This window comes from Thamnophis sirtalis, unplaced genomic scaffold (genome assembly GCF_051295495.1).
Source record: "Thamnophis sirtalis isolate CommonGarterSnake01/CBP01778 unplaced genomic scaffold, rThaSir2_p1.2 scaffold_1, whole genome shotgun sequence".
NCBI lineage: Eukaryota > Metazoa > Chordata > Lepidosauria > Squamata > Natricidae > Thamnophis > Thamnophis sirtalis.
The window spans coordinates 41,140,420-41,161,925 of NW_028261381.1; the positions used below are offsets into that span (position 1 = coordinate 41,140,420).

The following is a 21,506-nucleotide window of genomic DNA, read 5'->3' on the forward strand; positions in this document are numbered from 1 at the left end:
AACTAGCACATATGTGTAAGGGGAATCTTTACCTTTAGGCTCAAAAAATGGGTAAAATCAAGAATCCATGTTTATTACTTATTATATATTTACATGCGATTAACATGAAAGTTAAAACAGTAGATTAGAGCTTATTGCTAACTTAAGCAACAAATGTCTAAGGTAATTTAAAAAAAACATGTTAGCACAAAATGTTGCATTTAATTTAAACGAGAAATATCTCTGCTCAGTCATAAAGAAGCTCAAGATTGCAGTTCTCGGCAACATTATGAAAGTGATTTGTCATTATCTTCTCCTGGGATATTTTTCAATTTTAAGTCCAACCTGTGTTTCTCTGTTGTTCTCCCACTTAGGCTTTAGCCTAAATTTGCTTATTTACTTATCTTCTAAGCTCAGACAAAGTCAATGAACTACTGTTACCTAGATGTCCTGGAGTGAATCATTGTAGTTGAATCATAAAGTCACAAAGTCACCTTAGGAAAGTCATTCTTGCTGAAATTCGGGGCAGAGTCATACTTTCTGCTTTCTCCAACACCACCAGGCCATTGCAAATCTGCCCATCTGTTCAATATCTGCTTCTTACACCCTTTGTAAGATATGCCTGCTTACATTCCTTCTATCCAAATGACAGCCCTAAGTTCAATTGGGCAGATTACTTGGCAACCCCTTCCCCCCCACTTTTTAGCAGTTGCACCTGCCTTATGCAGCAATTTTAATTTGGATTGCCATGTTCCTACATTCTTGGCCAGCACCTGCCATTTTTTATTATCTTGATCCAGGAATGGTCTGTTAAATCATCCTTATCCCATGTTTCCTTGTCCATTGCTCCATTCAATATTTACATTCTTACTTTGTAATACCTTCCCCATAATATTGTAAACCTTCCCTCTCAGTTTTCTCCCCCCTCTCATCTTCAAGCCACTACCCAGTTTTATTGAATGGTACTTTGCTTCTCTTAAACTGCTTTCTTGATTTGTTTCTTGATACAATGATTCAATGGATCTATAGTGCTTATATAGGAGATTGTAAAGGCATTCATTTATACAGAGATCCAGAAAGTAAAGGCAAAGAGTGAAAATTAGTATGGACAAAACAGATGCTAACAAAAGAAAGTAAACAAAAGTTCACCTGCTAAGACAGATGCCAGCCTATGAGGATTGTCTTCTCTATGCCTATGGGAAAGACAAGAAGTAGGGTGTTAGATGGGGTGAATGGAAGAGGCAGACTCAGGCTAACAGTAACAACAGCTCTTTATCAGTGAACACTATGTACAATCCAGCAAAGACTGTCTGGCAGCAGCCCTTTTATAGGGAGCTGTCAGACGTCTTAACCAATCATCTTTGAGTATTTTCCTACTACATCAGAGGACCTTGGTGGAATCTATCATACTGTCTGTCAGTATGTAACACCCCTCCCCTCTTAGTTGGGCTGATCCGGCTGGTTATATACTTACGTAGGTAGGCAGGTTTTTTAGTCACTCTTTCTGACTGCAGTTCAGTTGGCATTGGAACTTTGGTCAGTTTGGATGAACCTGTTGCCTCTCTGGCTTCACCTGGTGGGAAGCTCCTGGAACTTTCCACAGGGCGCAACAAGAATTTGTGGAGCCGGGTCGCTAGGAACTCATTGCGACCTTGCAACCTCACCAGATAAGTAACCCGGTACCTTCGATCTTGAGTTGTCTGTGGAAGGAGTGAATTTGTGCTCCTTTTGGGTAGGGCTTTGGCTAACTCATGCGGAGTTACCTCTGGTTGCCGAATTGTAGTTGGGTGCATTTAAATGCACCCCTATGCATCACAATGGTTTGGGCTCTGCTGTGGTGCCATCTACATGCAATTGCTGGTATGCCTGTGCCATATTTAATTTAGCAAATTCTTTTCCCGGGCTAAGAGAATGAAGTAAATGCTGGACAATGGGCACCAGATAAGCGCTCTGTTGTAGGGCTTTATTGATGGTGCACTTGTAGTCCACACAGGTGCAGACAGACTCATCAGGATTGACTGGGGTCACTATAGGGGTCTCCCAGCATGCATGATCAATTGGCTCCAGAATCCCCTGGCCAATTAATTTGTCCAATTCAAGGTCAATCTTTGGTTGGAGGGCAAAAAGGACCCTCTGGGGCTTTAATCTAATGGGGGCAACATTGGGGTCCAAATTAAAGGTGATTGGGGTCCCCACATACTTGCCTAGACTGGTGCCGAAGACGTCCTCAAAGTTTCTCATCAGTTCTTCGGTACTGCTTCACAAACGGTGTTGATACCAGTCACTCCCAAGCACAGAGATTCAAACCACTCTAACCCTAGGAGGGTCTGCAGGGTTCCGCTGATCACTGTTACAGGAAGCAAGCCATCAAAGTTTTTAAATTGCACCTGGAAGGTGCATTGACCCAAAAAGGGGATTCAGTTCCCCTGGTAGTCACTTAGACATAGATCTGGAACCCTCAGCTTGCGCTTCCTCAATTTGGGGATGGCCTTTTTCAATGTGGCCCAGCAATGAGCCAGTATCTATCTCCATGCTGTATGGAGACCCTTCAAGGAGGACGGATATCTGCAGCTTTTTGTTCCACAGGGTGCTTGCTTGCCTAATGGTTGTCTGGAATGTGGGGTTGGCATCTGTTTTTTCTGCCCTCTACCACGGCTTCCATTGCTCTCACCGGGGTGGATGTGGTCTTGCAGTCTGTGAAGCTTGAGGTTTCAGCAGTGTTGTGGCTGGAAACTCACTCCTGCAGACTCTTGTGATGTGCCCCTTGAGATTGCAGCGTTGGCAAATTGCATCTTGGAAACGGCAGGCAGATCGCTGGTGGTTGCTTCCATAACTGGCGCAAGTGGGAAACGGGGTTCAAATTCTTGCACTGTTTTCCACTTCTCTCTGGACATGTGGCAAACCTCGTCCTCGCTGTCAGAGAGGTCTCTCTCCATAGTCTCACGATGCACCTCGGCTGCTCTGCCCATGCTCTTGCGGCTGTTCTGCCTCTGCAGCATGTCCGTCAACTTGGTCGAAGACTCTGTTGCTCTGGCCTCATCTAACGCGATTTGCAGTGTGAGGTTGGTTTTTGCCAACAACCTTCACTGCTTGCTGATGCCTCGAACACCGCAAATGATTCTGTCGAACAACAGTTCATCTAAGTTGTGAAACTTGCAATATGCTGCGGCCTTACTAAGTGAGGCAACATATTGGTTGATTGTTTTGCTTTCCCTTTGGTTACGGTGGTTGAATTTGTGCCTCCGCACATATTTAGACCATTTGGAGTGTAGTGTGTCCTCAATGTCTGCTGATACACTGACCAAGTGACTGACTGTACCGGTGTTTGCTCAGATAGGTCCTTGGTGGTGTTGAATACCTCTGGCCCACAGTAGCTCAGGAAATTCCTTTTTTCCCCACCTTTAGACAGGCCCAGGAGGTTGTAGCTTCCAGGAAATATTTGAACCTCATCACATACAAGTCCCAGTGCTCGGTGGCTGGGTCATACGGAGCAGATGGGGCATGTGTTATCATCTTCATTCAGTCAAGGCAGATTTGAATTTGCCACTTAAAGATGGCTACTCGCTGCCACGCTTAGCTCCGGGCTGGATTGTTTGCTGGATTGTCAATCAGCTATTTTTGTGCCTAATTGCATTCCAATCCCACATTCATTGCCAGTGTTAGATCGGGTAAATGGAAGATGCAGACTCAGGCTAACAGTAACAACAGCTCTTTATTAGTGAACATTATGTACAATCCAGACTCTGTCTGGCAGCAGCCCTTTTATAGGGAGCTGTCAGACATCTTTACGAATCACCTTTGAGTATTTCCCCACCGGGTCAGAGGACCTAGATGGAAACTACCATAGTATGTAACAGTATGTATCAGTATGTAACATAGGGAAACAGTCAATCAGAGCCTGTAATGACCATTATCCAGACTGAATTCAGATCTGCCCTGTTGCCAGACCCTTACAATCCAGATTGCAATGTTTAAAGTCAACTTCAGGATGCAGCATGGGAAAGAAATATAACATAGTAGCTTCACTGAAATCCTCACTAACTAAGCAATTACTATCAATGATAAATAGAATACTATCAATCTACCTTTCTCTTTAATTTGGACATTTACCACATAGGAAAAAAATCATATAATCCACATAACCATCAAAACATGTTTATCTAAAGCATATATCTAATCACACATATGATGTATGAAGACACATAAGCTTCCTTTTGCTAAACAGTTTTTTCACTTCAGTAAACAGATTTATACTTCACAAGCATCACACTTCTTAACATATTTTAGTTCACTGGGCACCGATTTACTACTTAGAAATAACCCTTTATCTAGCATGTTTCTAGTTCAATGGAAATAGATTTACTACTAATATACAAAATATTATCAAACATAGTTCCAATTCATTGAGTATTGATTTAGAATTCATAAACAATTCGTTATCTGACAAATTTTCAGTTCACTGAACAGATTTGTAACTCATAAACAACCCATTATCCAACAAATTTTCTTCCAGCTCACTGAAAGTAGATTTACAATATATAAACAACCTATTTTCTAATATGTTTCCAATTCACTGAAAAGAGATGTAGAAAAGGATATTAATAACTAATAAAATGTATGTATGCATGTATGTATGTATGTATGTATGTATGTATGTATGAATGTATGAATGTATGAATGTATATGTATGTATGTATATGTATGTGTGTGTAATATACCTATACCTGTACATGTACCTGTACCTGTACATGTACATATACATCAGAGTGGGTTCCTACCAGTTTGCACCTATTCGGTAGAACCGGTTCGTCAAATCTACCGGACCAGTTAGAAGAGGTTCCACCAGTGGGCCAGGAAAGCAGGCCACACCTACAGAAGAGGTTCCAAAATTTTTTGAAACCCACCACTGATATACATATACATATATACATATACATATATACATACATACAGTTATCACATTTATAATTAAATATGCTTTATGCTCTATTCACTTTTTTTGAAAAGTTTTTTTATTTTAATTGAACAAAAACACAAAAAAGAATCATCCTTCATTACATCTTGTAGAAAACATGTCGATTGGTTACAGATAACTTTCGTGCATTTATTCCACAGTCATTACTTATAGTTCATATTAGATTATAAACTTTAAATCAAAAATCTTTGTATATCTTACTATCAATGTACCACAATTCTCATTTGACTACAATTATTTGAACATGCTTTTACCTCAAATCATTCATATTTATTTATTTATTTGTCTTGTATGCCGCCCACTCCCGGAGGACTCTGGGCGGCTCACAAAAGACAAGGGAAAGGGGGGAACGAGACAAAGACAACATATACTTAAAGACACAACCACATTAGCTATTTCAAAAAATCCTCCAATAACATTACACCTTTATGACATCTTCTAAGTAAAAGTCAATTAATAAAGTTTCTAAACCTTTTCCTCCTTCTCCCCCACCTCGCTGTTTAGGATTTATATCCAAGTTGCTTTTGCCAATACCAGAGCATGTATATATTATTTAAAAATATCCATTGATTATTTCCTTGTTGTTATTATAATTGGCTAAAAAACTTTTACTATTTATATCACATATCCTCTTGTCAGACCCCCACCCAAAAAACCTTTACGCCTTCATGACAAGATCTAAATAAAAATGTGTTAATAAAATAAAATAAAAAATAGGTCTTTTTCCCAGATCACAATTTGTAATTTAAATCCAAATTTCTTTTACTAGTTTGCCAGTATATGCATATATCTTTAAGCTGTATCCATTACCATTTCATTATTTTTATTATAGTTAATTATTTGTTAATGACTAAACATTTAATAACAATCTAAACCAATCTAAAAATTACTAAATTCCTACTTATTGATCACCAAAATCAACTATTTTTTTATTATCAACTTTCATTGTCAACCTGTATCTTTCCAGTAACAAAACAGTCTTATCTCTCTTGCCAATTGTGGTATCAGTCTTCTTTTTATCTCCTTTATAAGGTTTTTATAAACTTCTCTCCGCAATTTGTTGCTTGAAGGATCTCTCAGGTAAATGGTTGATAAAATTAAACATATATTTATTTTATTGGCACTTCCAACAAAATCAGTGTTGTAACCAGCTGTTACTAAAATTAGCTTGTCTTTTGTTGTCAATTGTGCTTCTGAAAAAAAATTATCCTCTTAAATCCATCATCATTACCATTTCTTTTTCTTCTGTATCTTGGAATCTGGGGTAGGGCTCCAGTTTGTTGAATTCGCTTTTCCATATTCCCTACTTTTCACTTTCACTCACATTTGCTCCGTTAATAAATTCATCTATTGTCTTGTCTTTATCTTCTATGTCTTCATTCTCCCCTTTAATTTTTGGGGCTTCAACCCCTTCATCTTTTGCTTTGAAGAAGACTAGTCTTTCCAATTTCTTCTCAATTCTCCCATATCCTTCCAATAGATTTTGAATTCCAACCAAGATATTTTGGATTTTTAAGGTTTTCTCATCTGAATATTGATCCATGTTTCCAAAAAAGAAGAAAGGAAAAAAAAACTAATAGCCACTGCCACTCTAGCCTTCCAGGCCTCTTTTATTTTTTTTTTTTTATTTTAGGTTGACTTGAACAGAAGTTCTTTTATGCTCTTCAAAAGAGAAGGGTTCTGTTTTTCACCCCCTTTCTCTCCCCTGCCAAAATAGTTCTCAAAGGAACCTGCAAAAACAGTTCATGCCCTTGGCTCTTTATCAGTTTCTGTAAACAAGTTACAAACCCTTCAGCTACAAAGTCAGTGAGATCAAAGAAGGAAAAAGGAAGGAAAAAGAAGAGATACGTTGTTTCAAAAACTCCAGTCTCTGACCTCCGAGTTGCTACTTTTCACTTTCTAATATTTATCTCTGACTTATAGGAAACAAAGTTCTTTAAATTTCTTTAATGGAATTTAATAACATGTAATAGGAAGAATTTTTAAAATAAAAAGGAAGGTTTTAATCCAGAAGTCAAAAAATAAAGCAACAAAAAGCAGAAGAAAAAAATCAATCAGTTCACTTTAAGAGGAGAAACAAGAAATGCTGCGAGCACTTCAATCCACAAAGTATAGAAAAAAGAAAAAAAATATGCTTTCCAAAGAAATCCAATATAAGTTAATTTCACGACTTAATTCTTTTGCTTAAGGATCTAGTTTGGCTTTAAAGAAAAATTTCTTTGGGCAGTCTTTCCCAAAATATAAAAAATACCCCACAAAATGGACTCACTTTCTCTTTTCACTTCCTTCTTTCTGGAGCCATCCCGACTTCATCAGCCTGTGGCTGCCTGTTTACCGCCGGCTTAAAGTGCTTCCCTTGGGTCAATCAGGGACTTTGTGATGTCCCTGAGACCAGCAAGGCTTCGTCTTCCTGATCACCATCTCTGCAGGATGGTTTAGGTCCCAATGGACCATCCAGCGGCAAAAGTATCAATGGCGGTCTCGGAGTGTCGGGACCGCACATTGTAACATCACGACGTTGGCTCCTCCTTCCTCTATTCACTTTTATAGTTAAATGCAACAGTATATTTTAAGTGTGAAATCATTTATTAATGAACAAGGTTTTTTTATTTATATATTTTGACCATGAAATATTAACAACCATATAATCTTAATATTGAGCTATAATATTTCTAGAACAAAACAGTTTATAGTTAAATAATACTGTTCATTTTCTTCATGGATTATATATTTGGGGATACGGTGGTCTTTCATTTATTTTAGATATTTTTATGATCAAAAATTATTGACAACATGTTATGTTTCTATACTTCAGTAATTTTCTGAAATGGCTAGATAAGACAAAAAAGTTAAAAATGTCAATAAGTATGCTCCTGCTTCTAGAGACTTTTTTTTAAAGTCTATTTTGCAAGTATAGTTCTGAATCCTACATTTAGGGTAGGGTATGTAAATTATGCCTAGATAATTTTGTAAGACCACGTCACTATTCTGAAATTATTTTACTCATGATTTCAGTGGCACAATTTTCAATTTTCAGTTGTTTTTACTTATCCCTGATTTAAAATGTTATACCTGATAAGCAGACAATAGACCATTCATTAATGGTCTATTGTCTGCTTATCAGGTATAATATTTTGTTTTATTTTTCTATTCTTTTCCTTTATTAATGTATGTATTTATGTTCTTTGTGAATTAAAGTATCATATATGCAATATTTATTGTCACAATGATTGGCATTATTGCTATCATTGTTTATGTCATTTATTTTTGTACTGATAAATAAAACTATATGAAGGCTAATTATATTTAATGTTCATATCAAATTAACTCTCCAAATTGAATTATTTTGAATCAGATCAACCCAGTGATTCAGAAGGCCTTTGTCAGGGTTCCAAGTAGCACCCCCAATGAAAGACGACTCCAAAGCTTGAAGTTCCTCAAAGTTCCATTTTATTAGAGATTTCATAGTGGCACATCTTGGAAAACCCAAATCTGAAGGCTGCCAGGTTTTTCCCATTCAAATGAAAGTCCAAACCCCTACCCAGTACCCACATGTCCATCACATGGCCCAATCAGGAACCGTCCCAACTGGCGATTCCTCCCAGTCATATCCCTCTAGGTGCAGGGCAAGATGTCCTTGACTCTACAAGAAAGGAATGTTATTATGACTATATATCTCCCATACTCAATCAACCCCCCCTCCCATTTTCCCACAGCATTAAATGTGGCAGGCTTGAAGGCCCAATGCAAAAGATTGCTCCCAGGCCTTTCTGTAGATGTGCAAGATCTATTTTTCCAAACAAAAATCAGATTCAATCAATCAGTTTGGCTATTTTGAGTTAAAGCACAATTTTGAGTCACTGAATCAGATCAGATTAATTATTTGATGGAATTACATCTAGGTGATATGCACAAATCTACTGCTGAATGGTGTACTAAAATAATAAGAAAGTTTGTAATTCAGCAAGCATGAAAAAATATATAAATATAATGTTATCTACAGACCTCTGTAGATCTTTAAAAGAATATTTCACTCAAATGAAGGAGCCATTTTGAATCAGCAATATAGCCAGAAGTTCCGCTTTGCAAAATAAATAGCTGGTCAAGTCAGTTTGCCTCATCTGGATACCTTGAGGAGCAATTTCATTGTACCAAAGAAGAGGAACTCCCATCCTAACTCAGACTCAGATCCATACAGTTGAGGCAAAATTAATTTGAAAGGCAGTCTTACAAACCTTGTTATTCAGAACTTTGAGGATCAGATGCATTTCTCTTGATAGAGAATGTTATAATATAGGTATAATCTGAATATATTTTCCCTAATCACCTCACTGGAAGCCCTTAACTCCTGTGGCTGTTGAAGGCTTTACACATTAATGCTAACATAAGCAGTTAATGAAGCCTTCAAGGATCACTGTTATTCTTTAGCAATTCTACTTAATACTCTGGCTGCAACATTTGTGTGCTAACTCTGTTTTCCAAGCCATCTTCATGATTATTCATGAAGTAAGTGTAGAATTTTAAAGAAATGTGATCCAAAGGAAAAAAAAATGATATTTTCAACAAGGAAAAGAGGAGAATAACTTTTTTTTTCATTTTTCTATCTACAGAAAATTATTCCATATTACTTTTATTTGTTTACTTTAGTTGGTGGTCAAAGTATACTACTTATATGTAAAAAAATAAAAGCTACATGGGAAAAATCAATATATAGCAATTATAGCACTTCTATGTTGTTCCATAGGTTTTTATAGCACACTCTGAGCGGTTTAAAATATCAGGATATTGCCCTTAACAATCTGAGTCCTCATATTACTGACCTTGGAAGGATGGAAGGCTTAGATAACCCTGACCCTGTCAGGATTGAACTTCAGGTTATGGGCAGAGTTTGCCGGCATTACTGCATTCTAACCACTGTGCCACCAGGACTATATCCTTAACACAGAGTGGCATTCAACATAACTCTACACTTATTGAAGACTATTTATAATCATATTTTTAGTTAAATGGTTTCTGTTATGGATTTTTATTATGGATATTTATAATTATCATTACATTCACAAACTCCTGTTCAAGAACCTTTCATTTTTTAATACTTCTACAAGATGAAAGCGAGATGAAAACAGTGAAGACCAAGGAAGAGTTATTTACCTATTTGTTATTTTATTTAAATTATGGTCTTTTTATTCCTATTAAGCAATTAGGTCAATTTATAGCGTCAAAAAACTCTTCAAAAATCCACAAAAAATAAATGTAAAATGCAAAATCCCAAACCGTATTCTAGATTTCACAGCAGTTACAGATATATTAAGATTATGAGGTTATAAAACCTGTACCATAGGGAACTTTGAGCTGCTTGAACATGCACCAGTAAAACGAGAAATTCCTTTCTACCCTTGGCCTTCATGTTGGCAGCATATTAATGAAGCTGAATTGGCCAAGTAAAAGGAAAATATTTCATACAAGTTTTTTTGTCCTTAAATAATATAGGGTCTTAAATGAAACAACAATTTAACAGGTTAATCAAAAAGGTTTTCCAAAAGGGAGAGGGAAAAAAGTGAAGGGAAAAAAGACAGAGAGTGAGGTGAGAATTAGGTGATAAACCTAGTAAATTTAATTTGGGGGAAGGGGGGGACTAAAGAGAAAAGGAGTTTAAATATGATAGGTGATGGATTAATACTGGTAGTTTTAAAAAGAAAAGCAGGTAAATTGATTCTATAATATAAACTGAATAACAAGTTGGTTAAGAGCTCCGTGAAGTAGAAGACACAATTTAAGATGCTTAATTAAAACCCTATATCCAGAGATGCAGGAAAAAGCAACTATGGAACTCCTCAACTTACAACCAACAACAAAACAATTGTCTGAAGTTATAATGGACTTCAAAAAATATACTTATGAGACATTCTTGAAATAATCTCTGCCTCACAACCACACACACACCTTGTGATAATTTAATCACACATTTCATAAGCTTGGCAACTAGATGACATTCATATTGGTTGCAGCAGCCTGCAGTCATGCAATTACAATTTGAAACATTTGTTGCTATTTTCCAACAGAAAGTGACAAAAAACACTCATTGGATAGTGACTTATGGCTGAAATTCTGGGCTCCATTGTGGTCATAACATGAGAACTGCCTGCATTTGATTTATGAAAAGTTAGCTACTTGGTAGCTAATATAATTCAGTTTTATTCAGTTATATTCCTTAGTCATTAATGACTTAGGAACTCTGTGAAAAAGTTTTTTTTTAAATTAATCAGGGCCTCATTGTACCATTTACAATATAAGTAAGCCATTAAAACTTATCCTTAGGTGTATTGTAGTTTTCAAAACATTTGCATCCCAGTTACCAATAATTGCCACCTGTTAACTGCTACACATATTCTATATAAATAGATTGTTAGAAAAGAACTTCATTTCCAGAGTCCTCCCAAATAAAATACTTCACAGATTGTTTGTAAAATTATAAATTTGATAACTATGGAGAATGAACCCCGTAAACAGAACATCAAGTATATGTTTAACAAAGATGCAACATTTTCAAAAATAGATGGCATCCCATTCAGTACACTGTATGCTTCATATTCTATTTCATATTCTATTAGTCCATTAAATCCAGTAGATTTACATATTCAGTATTAGCAAATATTCTACATATTATTGTACACATGTTTGTTTGATAATGTCACATCTTCCCTACCACAATTGGGAACATAAAACAAAATTGCCCTGTAAAAAGATTTGTACTGGAGCCAGGTGCATTGGCAAAAATTTATATGGTAATTTGTGGATTGTACTATTATGAAACCAGGTCTGATTCTTAGTAATTCTGTAAGATGTCATGATCGAAGTATAAAAGTAAAGCTTGTACTGCAATATTGTGAACTCATTTCCCCTCCTTTCTTCAGAAATTCATGGCTGAAACTGAAGCAATGGAATTGACTCAGATATATAGATTTTCTGAACTTAAGCTGGTTTAGCCGCCCCTAAATAAGATGAGGTCAATAAACATTTAATCCACCATGACTCAGTTGAAAAATGTGTGATTTTTCCAATAGTAATGAATGTTACTTAATCATGTAATGAAATAATAAAATAAAGTTATGTCAAATGTCAGTGAGAAAAAATTAAAATTTTAGTCCAAAATTCTTGATGAAACTTTAAAAAGAAGAAATACTCAAAATAAACTAGCTGTCAAAGTGTCTGTTGCCTTGACTTGAACTTTTCAGTTATTTTATATTGCAGTATTCAGCATATGATTTTTTTTTCTATGTGATTTCTCCAGCTATTGATTTTTGTCTTACTGTTTTGTTCTCCGGGAAGTCAACTGAAGACTATATTATTTATAGGGTGTGTCTTATTAGTGCAATGTAACCCATCTTCATTAAGTTCAATATAAATGATATACTGTATGACATTTGGCAATGTATGATGCGATCACTCTATCACCAGTTCTGTAAATCAGAAGCTGTTGCTTTCTGTTGGGCAGACAGTTAATCAGTTACATGCTGTATTACTGATTAAATTCAGATTGTCAAGGAAGAGACAAATAATGTGTTTGTATATTATATTTTATTAGTGCATATTTCATTTAAATATGTTAGTCACTTGAAAATTGAAAATCCTATTGCTTCATGAACAAGATCTAATGCATATGCAGAGTGTTGTGTGCATGGAGTGATTGCCCTCAGTGTTTTGATTTTGCTTGTGACCCAAGAGTGTTTGTGCACATGCAGGTATTGAATTTAATGGCACTTAAAAGATTTCTTGGTTTGTGTTAATTTTTCTCTCACACTTTTGTCCTTAATCAGCATTTAGTATACATATTCTGCAAGAGAACATTCTCCTCCCTCCAGTCCAAACCCCATAATACTTTGTATAAAATTACAATTCCATCATCACTGTTACGAAAAGCAATGACAATAGGTTCACAGATCCTAGATGGAAAAAGTTACCCTACAAAATTGATTTCTCAGAGACTCTAAAACTTGATGGCATATCTCACTTGCCTCTTTCTGTTTTATGCACCAAGGAATAAATATTACCATTCTGAGACCTAAATTTATAATTATTATTCCATGTATTAATTGGTATAAATCACAGATCTTTTAAGATGTAGCACATTTATTCTAATAGTATGCAGTGAAAGTGGTACTCCTTGTTAATTGGTTCCAGGAGATGCAATGAGTAACAAAAATGATGAGTACCAACATTTTTTCCCATAAGGAATAATATAGTGAGTGATAAGGCAGTTCCAATTTGTTCATTGAGTACCAAGCAAACAATGAGTACCAGGATAAAATTTTCATGTCAAAATAGATTCAGTACTAAATTCAATGAGTTTTAAAGCAGTTGAGTACCAAGGTAGCACTATAGTCAGATGATGTTATCCAACAATTTCTAGGATAAAATAATTGTTATATTGTATAAAATATGCTTCTAAATATTAAAAGTTATACTTTTATTGTGCCATTCATACATTTTTCTTAATTAAAACATGTATTTAATGATCTGCTGTGACAGATGTTGGATCTGTGGAGGGTCTAGCATATCATAGGGCTTGGGATACTTTGTACTGGACCAGCTCTACTACATCTTCTATTACAAGGCACACAGTTGATCAGAAACGAAGAGGTGCTTTCAACAGAGAAGCTGTAATAACGATGTCTGAGGATGATCACCCACATGTATTAGTCCTTGATGAATGTCAAAAGTAGGTACCATGTTCCTACATTTTTTACTGGTTATATACCTCCCTGCTAACATAATTTTGTTCACAGTTATTGCATTGTGAACAAATGACGACTTTTCTTCTTTTTTGAGCCACTATATTCAAGAGTATAAGACAAAAATACTTTACCTTTTGGGATTATAGTCGAAATGTTTTCTTTCATTCTGTTGATTATTAGAACAGGGGTTTTGTATTGTTTTCATTAGTGTTTGTTTCATATAAAAATATTCAATCATGTTGGTCAGGGAATGAGTTGTCCATTAATGCATGATGCTTAAGCATGATTTGACTTCATTTTTGTCTTATTTTTTATTTATTCATTCATCTCATTCTATTATCATGCTAGGTAAAAATTAAATTCTTACTGAAGTGTTGTGTACTGTGTGATCAATCCACTAAGGTTTTGTATTCCCAAAAGTTCTCCAAAGAGTGATGGCAACTTACATTTTGCTATAGTGCTTGAATGTTAGACATTTTTTTTCCATACACACACAAAAGTAGCTGTTAAATCATTACTGAGCATTTTAATGTAACATAATAATTATTTTTCTTTAAACTTACCAAATTTCTGTACTCTCAAATTTTTCCTTGTATTTGCCAATCAATGCTCTATAGAATATATGAATATTACAAGGTACTTTTATTTTTTACTAGTATTACTCCACGAAACACTAGTTTGCACCCTATTGATGTATTGTTAGTTGTGATTTATATATACATTATGTTATGCTATTTATAAGTGAAATGTATTTTTAATGTGGAAATTATGTTTTGCTTTTAGTTTAATGTTTTGGACTAATTGGAATGAGCAGCATCCAAGCATCATGAGAGCTACATTGAATGGCAAAAATGCACAAGTTGTAATCAGCAATGACATCTTAACACCAAATGGACTTGCCATTGATCACAGGGCTGAGAAACTGTATTTTTCCGATGGTAGTTTGGGAAAAATAGAAAGATGTGAATATGATGGATCACACAGAAATGTAAGATCATAAAACTAACTTTTAGTAATGTATTGATATTCTATAAATAAATAACTGTAATATTTATTTTGCATCCTAATAACAACAACAACAACAACAATAACAACAACAGCAGCAGCAGCAGCTTCCTGCAATAACACCAGCGGAACTGCAAGAAACTGTGCTAATCAGAACATCATACATTTTAAGAAGATAAATGGTTGATACCTAGGATGTTGGCAGCAACATCAGGACCAGTCAATGATATTTGTGATACATTTTTAAATGTTCAGTTGACTGAGTTTCATGTTTAATGAATAAAAGAGGTAATAATAATATCTAGATGGATAGTAGAATGGGAAAATATTGGTGACTGGGAAGGTACTTAACTTTTTTCTAGTGAGGTTTATGCCAATTAGAGAAATGGTATAAAGTGTATAGGAACATTTCAAATGTGAACAAACTATAGTTTTCTATTTTAAGTTCGTGAGGAGATATTTGAAGTTCTTATTGTTATAATAAATCTGTTTAATGCCAATTCTAGAATTTTTTTGTCCTTCAATCTTACTAGCACAATTTAATTTTCTGTTAATATATATGTCTAATTTCTGTATAATAATGACCAGATAATAATTATTATTTATTTCTATTTTATTGAGGTGTTCACGTGTGAAATACAATTTTATTGTGAATTTTAACATACAAACCACAATGTAATTTCATCCTTATGTATCCAAAAGTTGTGTATATGCCATACTGTATTAACATCATACAATGCTTCCTAGGTGATCCTAGAAAACAGGTACAGGTAGTCTTAGACCTACAACTGGTCACTTAGCAACCATTCAAAGGTATGACATACCCCCCCCAAAGGCATGACCCAAGTTCAAAGTTATGGCCGCTGCAATTCCCTACCATGTTTCACCCATGCAGTGACCAACTGTAGGGATACATCAACACACACACACACACACACACACACACACACACACACACACACACCATCTTTCATCCTTCCCGGTCTTGGTTGGGCCTTCCAAGGCCTCCCTATTCCCCTCACGATTCCACCAAGCCGCGGCATACTCTCAAGCTGGCCACTCAGTTACACAAGGGATCCTAAAGAAGTTACCCAGAGGGTAGTTACAGTCTGTAGGCCCTGGCCTACTTGCAGGACTCAACCTGTTCCTCAGCGAGATTCAAGGCCAAGTAGCACCCAAGTTACCTTTTAATTTTTGCACAGAAGGCTGGCCAAAGCCATGCAATACGAAGCTCAAGTTTTTTACAGAGACTGCCAGCCTTTTGATAACTTCATGTTATTCTTCTAGCAAGTAGCACTTCTTGTGAGACTATATGGGGCTCTGTTTTTTAAGGAGACTCCCCAAACTCCATAAACAAATGGATCTTCCTTAAAAAAACAGAGCCCGCTATAGTCTCAAGAGGAGTGCTATTTCTAGGACCATGATGGTGAACCTATGGCACGTGTGCCATAGGTGGCACGCAGAGCCCTTTTGCTGGCACACAAGCAGTTGCCCAGCTCAGATCCACTGTGCATGCCCGTGTCTTCCGCCAGCCAGCTGATTTTTGGATCTCTAGTGTCAGCAGAAGACACATGTGAATGTGTGGTGAGTAGGAGGAGGTTGCAGGTGCATGCGTGGGGGGAGGGCGCACATTCAGGGGGGTGGAGCAGTGTAGCACAGCTCCCCTATGTCCAGTTTTGGGTGCTTCCTCACCCCCACCCACCCCCAGGCATGCACGTGTGACCCTTGTTTTGTTCCTAGCAGGCCTCCCTGTGAAGCCTCCTGGCACCAAAGACAGGGATGACTTTGGCTGTCTCCTAATGGGAGAAGATCAGACCTCAACCTTGACTTGAAGTGGGGTGTTGCTCCAGATTTTCATTCCTCAAATGAGTTTTCTCCACTCAAAGGGGTGGGGAGAGGCCAAAAAAAGAGCGGCAAAGCCATCCCCAAACTGAAATATTCCAAGCGCTATGAATCACATGCTCCTGTCGGCTACTCGGGAAAGAGATTGGTGCGTCTTATACTCCAGTGCATCTTATACTCCAGTGTGTCTTATACTCCGAAAAATACGGTAATTAAAAATAAAACAGAAATACTGAAAAATAGATAATTTTACATTTAATTAATCCCTTTATTTTTCTAATCAGGTAATAGTCAGATCTGGACCTGGCACTTTTCTCAGTCTAGCTGTATACGATGCTTGGATCTTCTGGACAGACTGGGTGAGAAGAGCTATACTGCGATCCAATAAATATACAGGTGGAGATACAAAAATTCTTAGATCTGATATCCCACATCAACCTATGGGCATCATAGCTGTTGCTAATGACACTAACAGCTGTAAGTTACTGAGTACAACATCAGTATTTCTTTACTGGTAGATATATTTAAAAAAAATAGTAAAAGGATTATTTTTGCAGGTCATTATACTGTTCTCTTTTAGATATGTAGCTTTTATTATAGAGAATAGATAATTATCACAGAAGTAACAATCTTAATTTGAAACAGTTTTCAAATTGTTATTTTTCCAGATGAGAAAGCAAGTTCTCTTGAAAAAACATTCACAATTGTCCCTTGCTTGAAATGTGAAATTTGTGGGAATTTTTATGAAAACTATTTGAAAAACCCATCCATTGGCTAGTGCTGCTGCACTCCAGTAGAAAAGCCCCTCTACCTATCTCTTGAGAAGGCTAACAAGATAGTTTGTATCCCTGTGTTCAGCATGTTATAATGCCATAGTAACAAGGGCAAGTGTTTAATTAAAGATTGCCACCTGGTTGAAGCTACCTGATTTCTTTACTGTTCCCATAATTAGCATTTATCAGATTATTTAAGATGTTTTTCATATTTTTCACTAGGTATACTTTCATTATTTCCAACTATGTTCCAAATTAATCAATCATTTCACTTAATGAACTGACATTTCATTGTATATTCTAATCCCCCTTCCAAATTAGTGAATGTTGTTGTTATATAAAAATCCTGTTACCCTGCAAATCACATAAATTCATCACTCTTTCATCCCTGTTTCAAGTTTGGAACTTAACCATGTCTTTTTATTTGCAATATAATTTCTATCTATTTCATATTTGTTTATTGATGAGAATTCTGCTAAAATAATTACAATCTATACTCTTAACATTAGAAGCCTCCTTATTTTTACAGTAGTGGAAGTTAGCAGATTTCACAGGGAGCTTTAGATTACCATGGTTACACTGATGAAAAAAAAAAAGGAAGAGTATTTCCTGATATTTACTCTTTGATACAGATAATATTTTGTCTCTTCAGTCTCTAAACAGTCTTCAGTTGCCTGTCGGTTATTTCTTTCTTACCAGAATAGTAAGTTGTTGTTTAGAATGCAATCTAGTTTTGCTTCAGACATCATTTGTGGGCTTTTTCATTTTGTATATAGTAATGCAGAAATACATTGGTATTTTATGTTGATCAACATATTATTTTGAGGGATCAACATACCTAAAAATGTGTGTACAAAAATATCTATCTATCTATCCTCATCTTACGAAACCTGTTCCCTTGTGTTTCATTTTCAAAGAGTTATTCTTCTGATAGATGATTGTTGCTCCTTACTAACCTCCTGCTTCACTGTTATCTCCCTGCTTAAGCTCCTTGATTCTTTGGCTTAGTTGACAATCAAGTTCGCTAAGCTTATGATCTTGGAAGACTTCAAGTTGCCTTGTCTAGGGGTGTGAAGTCTGAGATAGTTCAGAAGTTTATGTCCACCCTGATGGCAGTGGAACTGACATATAATGGTTATTATTCGGCTATGTCATAGTTAGAACACATTCTCTTTGCCCTAGAATCCCCTGCTGTTGCTCCAATTAAAGAGAGGTTAAACCTATTCACCTGCTCTGTCTCAAGTGACTCATGGATCCCATTGGTTTTCAGAGTGAGTTTTTGATTGTTCTGCACATTCTGAGTGACTACTTCAAATGAAGAGGCTGTTAGGGCTTTGGATCAAATCATCACAATGTGGCCTCTTCTAATGGATCTCGGATTCTTAGTTCCTTGCTTTACGAAGGAACTAGAGGAAATGAAGTGCAAGAAACTCTGGAACAATACTACAAGCATTTTTGGAGGTCAACAATGAGTGAACCTGACCAAATACAAGTTTGAGTTGCTGTTAGGGACTACCTTGTAGCTGTAAGGGCAATAAACCATGAGTATTTCTCTTCCTTATTGTATTCACACATAGCTGCTTAGTGATCCAGTTAAAGTGACACAGTTCTGCCTGAGAAAGGTTGAATTGGAGACTTTCCTTCAGGGCTACTATGAAAAATTTGTTAGATATTTGTCAACTAAAGTCACTTGGGTCTGCTTCAAGCTTGACTTTGCCTTTGATCCTGATCCCATCGAGGCTGATTTGGTTATCTGGGTTGAGCTTGAGGTTGTTGATTTTAATGACATGGGCAAGATTCTTGGAATTGTTAACTCAGCCATTTGTGTGTTGGACTCATGGCCCTTTTGGTTAGTAAATGCTTTCCAAGAGATGACATTGATGTTCTTTGCAGTGGTGAATTCATTTTGAAAGATGGGGGGGGGGTGTCCCACTATTGTTTAAAGAGGCTGCGATTTACCCTGTCTTTATGAAGTTGTTGTTTGAACAACAACTCCATTCTTTCTTTCATAGAGTAGGCTGTTGAGAAGGTGGTTCAACTGCAGCTTCAAAGAATCCTGGAGAAAATTGATTATCTAGACCCTTTTTAGTCAGGTTTCAGATTGGCACAGAATCAAAACGGCATTGATCCAGTGGTGGGTTCCTCCCAGTTTGGACCGGTTTAGCTGAACTGGTAGTGCTTTGCTGGCCTGGGTCACTGGACCAGCAGTGACCCAGGCCTGCCACGCCTCCGAACTGGTTCCCCGGTCGATTCGGCATGGGTTTTTTCCTCCATTTTTTAATGTTCTGTGCATGCACAGACCTACCTATGGGCAACTGTATGTGCACTGAACTGGCAGTAATGCCAGCAGCAACCCACCCCTGCATTGATATGGATTATCTCTAATGGAAGTGGGATGGGGACATTGTATCCATCTTGGCTTTCCTTAATTCTTGGTGGCTTTTAATACTTCTGTCACCCTATCCTTCTGGACCACACCAAAGATTAGAGGGAGCTCACAATTTTGCACTGGTTCTTCTGCTTTCCCCAAGACAAGTTCTAGTTTGTAATTATAGAAAAACAGATATCTAGCATACAGTCCTTTTATTTATTTATTTTTTGGGGGGAGGCTCCAGGTTCAATGATCTCTTATTAAATATCTTAATGAAGCCACTAGGTGAAGAATACAGGTAGTCCTCAAGTTATAATCATAATGGATCCTGCCCGTTGCAGTTATATGTCATAAAAGTCATGTGATTGACCTGATTTTATGACCTTTTTATGGTGGTTAAGCAAACAGCAGTTGTTGTAAAATAAACACCATAGTCTTAAGTGAAATGCAGTAATGTTGCTGAGCATCCAAATTGTAATCATGTGACTACGGAGAGGAGGAAATAATCAGAACTTCAGATCTGGATTATAAGTGCCCTTTTATATGTCCATTTTAACTTTGAATGGTCACTAAGCGACTGGTTTAAGTTGAAGACTACTTGTAGATTGTGGCTGTGATCAAGAGAGTGTTTGCAAAACTTCATTTTGTGTAACAATTGCACCATTCCTGGATCAGGAGCCACTATTGATGATCGCTCACTTCTGAGTGAATTAATGTAATGTGTTGTATATATATATAATCCATGAAGACTATCTGGAAACTGCAACTTTTCCAAAATGCATTCATACCATGTAATGTATTGGCCTTGCTATGTTAAAAGATCATAAATATTGAAACAAGCTGTTCCAATGCAAATTGATTACTTGTTTTTAGTTATACAATCTTTTTTCCTTACCAGGTGAATTATCCCCTTGTGCCCAATTGAATGGAGGCTGTCATGATTTGTGTCTCCTGACACCTGATGGGCACGTTAATTGTTCATGTAGGGGTGACCGCATACTTACAGATGGTAACAGATGTATGTGTAAGTACAATTGTAATCGATCCATCCTCTCTCTCTCTCTCCCTCCCTCTTTCTTTTAGAATTAATGATGACTAAAAAAATTCAAGCTAACCAAAATTTCACAAGTTTCTTCATAAATAGAATAGAAAGAATTAAAGTGAGTTTTTAAAAAAAATAATAGGGAAAACAACTCTGATAGATTCACCTATGTAGGAATAGATTTTTAAAATGTTCTTAAGTTTTCAAAATTCAAATTTATTCATAAACAGAATCAAAAGACAAAAGTTTTGTTATATTTCATTTCTTATAAGCTTACTTGGGGAGGGAAAGATCAATACAAACTTGTATTCATGTTTGCATATATTTTCTTTAATATGCATTTTGATAGCTTACACATTTTCAGCAAAATAATGATTGTATTCCAGTTTGCATGATACTACCTGTTTTATCTACTAAACCAATAAAAAGTATGGACATCCAGAATGATTGTTGTCATAACTGTTGAGTTGTGAATGAAACGAATTTTTTATTCAGTTAAGGAAGAAGTAATGTAAATAATGACGTTTATTAAAAACATGAGAAGCCTGGTACTGGAAGAGGACCAAAGGCTTATCACATCCAGCATTCCATTTATTTATTTATTCATTCGTTTTTTTAAATGTATTTGCTGCATACCTCCATAACTTCCCAATAGGGTGACTGTTCCCATATTGTTCTTATTTTTATTTAAATTTATTATTCACCCAACTCTAATGGACTTTGGGAAGTGTACAAAATCACACACATACACAAGAAAAAACCCAATCCATAAAAAGAACATTTT

General features: G+C 36.2%; 1 protein-coding gene across 1 annotated transcript in view; it reads left to right on the forward strand.

Moving 5' to 3' along the window:
- LRP1B (LDL receptor related protein 1B) overlaps positions 1-21,506 on the forward strand; it is a 939,689-nt gene that overhangs the window by 794,241 nt on the left and 123,942 nt on the right. The window contains exons 42-45 of the mRNA XM_087710921.1: positions 13,484-13,673; positions 14,473-14,677; positions 16,821-17,013; positions 20,579-20,704. Coding sequence (XP_087567047.1) covers positions 13,484-13,673; positions 14,473-14,677; positions 16,821-17,013; positions 20,579-20,704 — 714 coding nt within the window. The remainder of the gene's footprint in view (positions 1-13,483; positions 13,674-14,472; positions 14,678-16,820; positions 17,014-20,578; positions 20,705-21,506) is intronic.